The sequence below is a fragment of the Camponotus floridanus genome, unplaced genomic scaffold, assembly GCF_003227725.1.
Source record: "Camponotus floridanus strain SB8 unplaced genomic scaffold, Cflo_v7.5 scaffold38, whole genome shotgun sequence".
Taxonomy (NCBI): Eukaryota; Metazoa; Arthropoda; class Insecta; order Hymenoptera; family Formicidae; genus Camponotus; species Camponotus floridanus.
This window is the reverse complement of record NW_020229525.1, coordinates 510,001-517,105: the sequence shown is the minus strand read 5'-3', so window position 1 is coordinate 517,105 and position 7,105 is coordinate 510,001. Positions and strand designations below refer to the sequence as shown.

Below are 7,105 nucleotides of genomic sequence, written 5' to 3'. Positions count from 1 at the left end.
ATTTAATTTATGTGAGTATTAATTTCACATGTCGATATATCTCTTGGTATATAATAATGCTACTGATCACATTTAATATTTTATATCGTTATTCAAGTATAATCAATTAATATGCAATTATTACATATATAAATTAATTTCTCGTAGCAAGAATTATTTAACTTCGGATTCGCTTATCTATTATGTTGTGTGCGGGCAATTCACACAGCGAAGGATCTTATCTTTTTACGCTCTCTGCAAAATAAAAAGCGAGTGTATAAGCATGATAAAATTAATGTATAATCGAGTATTAAAAATGTGGAAAAAAAGGAAAATGAAAAATCGATAAAATGGGAAACGTAAACGAGAGGAACAATAAGACCCGATAATTCATTTGGTGAATGGAAGATACACTTTAGCAGCGCAACCCGTAAGAGGGAATAATTCTCGCTGCGTTAAATAAATCATTAAATTATTATTAGAATTCATTGATTAATTATATTATTAGGACGATTTATTTTATAATTTATTGAAATAATTTTTTATGTAATTTTAATTTTTACATTTTTATATGTTGGACGTAAATTTACATAGTTAATTTATATTTTATACAGAACTGTGTGTCTCATTGTAAAAATTTACAGTTCATTTGAAGTCCGGCCCTGACGGGGTCATCCGAATCCCCACCACTATCGAAGTGAGATGATGTCGAGAGGGGATGCTCCTCGGAGTTGAAGACCGGAGACCGGAGCATGTACAAACGTGTTCAGTTGATTTGATGGTTTTGGACTGGTCAATTCTTCCCTCAATCACGTTACGAGACTCAGGTGAATATCGCTTCACGGTATAAGTGCAACGCCTGTAACCGAAAGCAGTCGGTCTCTCTTTCTCGAATGAGTTTACCGGCACTTTGGACGATTAATTCGCTCAGCTTTAGATTTTCTAATCACCCGTGCTACAGTGACAGATCTGCCGCAGTGTGTGTGGCAAATGTACTTGCATCTCTACAATATCGTCAAAATGGTGAGTTTTTTATTTACATTATTACAAATAAACAATATAATTATTTTAAACACGATTCCGGAAATATTCGACAAAAGATGGATCCATAAAAGAAATCTGTTGAAGGTTCGTTAAAGATAATGCATGGTGGAAGTAATCGAGACAAAATAAACGTGTTCAGTTTGACATATATATATCATTATATGTACACGTGATCGTAACATCATTTCAACAACCCCCGCTCATTGCGATTTTGCGTGATTGTCCTTGAAGAGTGTAAGAGGATGTTTTATATTCTCTGGATGTCTTCCCTTTTGAACACGTGTGCTGTTGTGTAGGGTTGAAACCACCAGGATTTAACAGAGATCGTGAATGAAGGGGGTACGAGATATAGACGAGCGATAGAGACAATGCATCGCGTAATAATAGATTATGTCACTTGGATTAGTTTTTCGTTAACCGAGATTGATCGCGAGGAGCAACGAATTCATAAAGAGTCGTGAGATAAATAGCACGTGCGCAAAAAAATCTAGATCATTCGAGAAGGAAGGGACAGCGATTGCAAGTATATATATATATAAATGAGCCGCATCTCTGTCAGTGGTTGATGATGAATTCGTTCTACATTATTATATGAATGATATAAAATACATTTTTTTAATGATAATCGATAAACATAAACAAGAACACAACTAATCTTTTATGATTAATTAAATGTGAAGCTCCCCCTTCCTCCAAGTTGTATGCGCAATTAAGTTATGAATTTTATCCTTTTCGAGATTATCCTGTTTTTGACAAATGACTCAGATGTCAAAGTGTTATGCGGGGTCTACAATGCGAATCGTTCAGTAGGTGGCAGTCTTTTCGATATAATAAATTTATGTTATATTCGTTTTATGTTGTCTATAATATATATTATATTATATTAAATATTATATTAAATTATATTAAATTCGTTTGTCAAAGGTCAATCAGATTATGCATAATTAAATCATTTCTTTAGGTGTACTTGTGGTAAAAGCGAACGCGAAAGTCCTTAAAGTCAAGTTTTATCGTTAAACTTTTGTTTAAAAATATGTCGAATTTGTATCACTTGTCATTTGAGCCAGTCAAAGAAATTTGCAGAAGAGAAAAATTAATAATTTTTAATTGTGTCAATTTTATTTCTCTCTCTTTCTCTTTTATTAGATGAAAATGAGAAAATTATTCGAAGATGGTGTAAAATCGACGAATTTAAAATTTGTAATGATTCAGCAAAAAGATAGGACATGGATTCATGAAATGGCGGATCCGTCCTGTCGCCATTTTGTGTGAGTTTTATATCTGCATATGAATAGCATCGAATGTTTTGCGGATACTTGTCAAGATTGTGCGACTGAGATCAATTTTTACTAGAATATAGAAAGGGATATCTCGGGCGAAAGGACGAATCACGTTGTCAAACTTATGTAATTCAGTCCAATGTAATAGATCTTGATCAGCTAATGACTTTTTAATGAGTTTCAAAGAAATGGGAATCATCCCAGCAATATCCGGAAACTGCGCATAAGATTTAAGCATCTTTCAATAAGATCTGTTTAGCAGCAGTCAAAATTCGAAAACTGCGTACGCGAAATAAAACTCAACTCATAATGAACTATATATTTATATTTTACATTATAGAAAAAAGAAAGGTATTTTTAATTATTGAAAATAGTTAAAAAATTTTTAGAAATAAGTGTCTAAAATAAATTATTTTATTGTTATATAATTTCGTTTTTCCGGAAAATTTGCATATCGCAACATAATTACATAATCTTATTTCGCAAATTTTAATAGTGATAGTTTTAAGCAAAGATCTTACTGACTAATGACGAGTTCAAAGAAACGAAATGGCATCTTTCTAATAAAACCTGCTTAGCAACCATCAAAATTCGGAAACTGCGCACGCATACGAGATTTATTTCGCGTAAAAGTTCAACTCATAATGGACTACATTATAGAAAAAAGAAAGATATTTTTTTAACTATTGAAAATAATAGAAATATTTCTAGAAATTAGTATCTAAAAACGCATACGAGATTTATTTCGCGTAAAAGTTCAACTCATAATGAACTACATTATAGAAAAAAGAAAGATATTTTTTTAACTATTGAAAATAATAGAAATATTTCTAGAAATAAATGTCTAAAATAAATTTTTTTATTGTTATATAATTCCGTCCTTCCGGAAAATTTGCGTATCGTGTTGCGTTATATAGTCTTATTTCGCAAATTTCAATAGTGATAACTTTAAGAAAAGATTTAGAGAAACGAAATAGCATCTGTCTAACAGTAAGATCTTAGCAATCGTTAAAATTCGAAAACTGTGCATACATACGAGATTTATTTTGCGTAAAAGTTCAACTATATACTTATATTTTATACATGTTATATATTATAAGAAAGAAAGAGGAATTTTTAACCATTGGAAAAATATTGAAAATAGTAAAAGTAAAATAAAAAGTAAAATAATAAAAGTAAATAAAAAATAGTAAAAGTAATTTCAAAAAGTGTATAAAATAGATTCTTTTATCATACAATTCCGTTTTTCCAGAAAATTTGCATATCGCATTTACGTCTCATTTCGCAAATTTTAATAATAATAATTGGTTGAATAATTGGAGAAATGATCAAGACTCTTTAAACTGGGGTATCAAGAACCGTTTTCTGAAATAAAAGAATTAACAATAAGAGAGTAATACGTTAGAGTCCACAAAGAAACAATATCGTCACTTCTCGAGCGATTTCATCATCTTTTGAGGACGAGAAAAAAATCGGCGAAAATATTAAGAAAAAAGCCGACATAAGGATATCTCCGATATCAGGAATGAAACGGTAAACGTGTCGCTTAATTACGTCGCATTTCTCCATATCGTCTCACCAACCGGATGTGGTGGAATGCTACAAAAAAAATGCTCGTACTTTTGGAATGCAGCGCGTAACGACTAAACGACGTTTCCGTTTGATGCGAAAATCGGCCGGATCGGGAAAAAAAATCGAATCGTATCGCGTAAAAATGAAAGAGGGAAAAGAGCGCGATCGAGGAGTAGAAAAAGAGGGTGGCTGGAATTACTCGTTCACTTCGTGGCTCGAGTAGCGAATGAGTCATCACCTGTCTCCTCGGCGATTCGGAGCCGGGAATCTCCGAGTGAGAATCTCTTTGCGCTCCGAGAGTTGCGCACGCAGAAGCGAACAAGTGCTTCGAGATTTGCGAGAATATGCGTGCGTGGGTGTGTATGTGTGCGCTGCGTGCATGTGTACACATGTATGTATGTGTGTGCGCGTGCGTTTGTGCTGTAGACGATGCGATAATGAATCACATTCTCGTCTTTAGTAAATAATACTTTATAGAATAGGTTTTTTATAAAAACATTTTGAACGGAATTATGTTCGTAATTTTCTTGAACAATTTTTTAAAGCGCTTCTATTGTATTTAGGGATTCTCTTTGTGATAAATGTTTATCGGTTATAGACGATGCGATAATGAATCATATTCTTGTCTTTAGTAAATAATAATAATAATAATAATAATAATAATAATGATAATAATAATAATAATGATAATAATAATAATAATAATAATAATAATAATAAAGTATTATAGAATAGGTTTTTTGTAAAATAATTTTGAGCAGAATTATATTCGTAATTTTCTTGAACAATTTTTTAAAGCGCTTCTATTGGGATTCTTAGAGATTTTCTTTGTGATAAATGTTTGTCGGTTAGAGACCATGCGATAATGAATCATATTCTTGTCTTTAGTAAATAATACTTTATAGAACAGGCTTTTTGTAAAAAAATTTTAGGCGGAATTATATTCGTAATCTTCTTGAACAATTTTTTAAAACGCTTCTATTGTACTTAGGGATTCTCTTTGTGATAAATGTTTGTCGGCTATAGACGATGCGATAATGAATCACATTCTTGTCTTTAGTAAATAATACTTTATAGAATAGGCTTTTTGTAAAAAAATTTTGAACGGAATTATATTTGTAAGTTTCTTGAACAATTTTTTTTAAAGCGCTTTTATTGTACTTAGGGATTCTCTTTGTGACAAATGTCTATCACAGGTAGAAAAAAAGGCATTTTTTACATTCTTAAAATACATCTCTAAAATAGACATTTCTTTGTTCAATCTATGTTATAGTGGATTTAACTATATTATACCTCCGTGAAATAGGAGGTATTATTTTCACAGGCTTGTAAATGACAGCAGAAATAAATGCTATTATAAAATTGATGTTAGATCAAGATCTGAAAATAATTAACTAAATGTTTATTTTGATGTTAATTTTATCGATAAATAATTACATTAAAAAATGGACATTTTATAAATTTAATATTTTCCTTTTTATTTAAATCTTTTTATTTTATTTCCTTTTTATTTAAATCTATCAATAAGTTTTTTAATCTCATTGTGGGATGTAACTAACAGCAAAATGTAGAAAACAAAAAATAACAATTATTTTCATTATTTTTGCACTAAAATGCAATATTATTGTTGCAGGACAGAAACGGTGAAATGTGTGAGAGTAATGACGATTGTCCTATTGGACAATATTGTTATACCTCCAATCGATGCGTGAATTATATTGACTGTAACCGATACAATCGGCTGGAAGGCCTGACAGAGGCACAGACCCCATCGCAATGTGGTCCGTGCATGAAAGGGTAAGAAAGTATATTAATTCATTTTCTTTTTCATATTTTGCTATTTTTTATCGGCTAACATGACACACGAACAATCGTTTATTTGTTTAATTATTGGTAATTCACTTATCAACAGTTTAGAATTTATTTAATTGTATCAACATTATATATTATGCGTTATAAATAAAATTGTACAAATGAATATAATGATACAACATTGAGATTAATACAATAATACAATACAATACAATATTGAGATATAATACAATCTCTTACATTTGAGAACGCGCAACTCTTAATTAATACTTTATATCCAGTATATTGAAGCAAATAAAATTTAATTTTGTGTTTTTTCATTAGTGCATTTTTTATTAGTGTCCTTTAAATGCTTGAATAAATAAAATGAATATTTTAAAAATACAAATGAACTTTTAATAAATTACATTATTTTTTCGTTCATTATATATTTGAGATTTATTAAATAATACTACTTGAAAAAAAAATTAAAAAAGAAACATTTGTTGTATCATTATTTTAGACACAAAGCCTCATCAGAATACAAAGGATAAAACTAATATCCCTCGCAAAATTAATTAATATGATCGCAATATTTTTACATTATTTTTTCATTGTCATTTTTTATCATTACATAAGAATTTTCATTTATAAAAAAGAGAAATATAAGTTCACAATATATATTTTATATCAATGGTGTCTTTCGGCAATTTAGAATGGAAAATATCAATATAAAAAGTTCACTTTAATCGATTGAATAATCACGTCAGATAATAAAATAAGATCCAATTAGAATGTCATATAATTATAACCATCAAAGTCATTTAAGAACATATGAAATAAAATATATATTATGTAAAATAATAGAATATCTACTTGATATGCGTGTCTTTGCAATATAAAAGATTTTCTCCTATCTATTTTACAAAATTATCTATTTTTTCGATTATAGATACGCATCAGAGCATCTTACTAGCAATGTTACGTCATCAATATGTAAATATATAGAAAATCAGGGTAAGTGATGTTGTTTTGTGGATTTCATTAAAGAAATAAAAAATAATTATTCGCACTTCATTATTGATTTTTGTTTGCTATTCTTCCGCGTCGAAATGAAAAATCGATAAAAACACTTATATATCGACATATATCTTAAGCATGTTACATAATTTTTGGATTTTTTTGCAATTATCTAATATATTTATTTCATTTGCAGCGGGATCTGGTATAAATCATAAATTAATTATATTATCCACTGTGATAAGTTTGTTGACTGTAATTGTTATTGTTGTATTATACTTTTTCAAACACCGTAAGTTTAATTTAAATTTATTTTTTAGATTTAAAATTTTTTCAAACCTTTACAAATATACTAAATTTAATTATTTTTTTTCTTTTATAAATCATATATATATATATATATATATATATATATATAT

The 7,105-nt window shown here is 29.2% G+C and overlaps 1 protein-coding gene across 1 annotated transcript in view; it reads left to right on the top strand.

Annotated features, from left to right (window-relative positions):
* The first annotated feature begins 881 nt into the window (after positions 1–881).
* LOC105253455 overlaps positions 882–7,105 on the top strand; it is an 8,600-nt gene continuing 2,376 nt past the window's right edge. The window contains exons 1-4 of the mRNA XM_025411211.1: positions 882–1,002; positions 5,509–5,672; positions 6,619–6,683; positions 6,883–6,978. Of these exons, the coding sequence (XP_025266996.1) occupies positions 970–1,002; positions 5,509–5,672; positions 6,619–6,683; positions 6,883–6,978 (358 nt within the window). The 5' untranslated portion in view covers positions 882–969. The remainder of the gene's footprint in view (positions 1,003–5,508; positions 5,673–6,618; positions 6,684–6,882; positions 6,979–7,105) is intronic.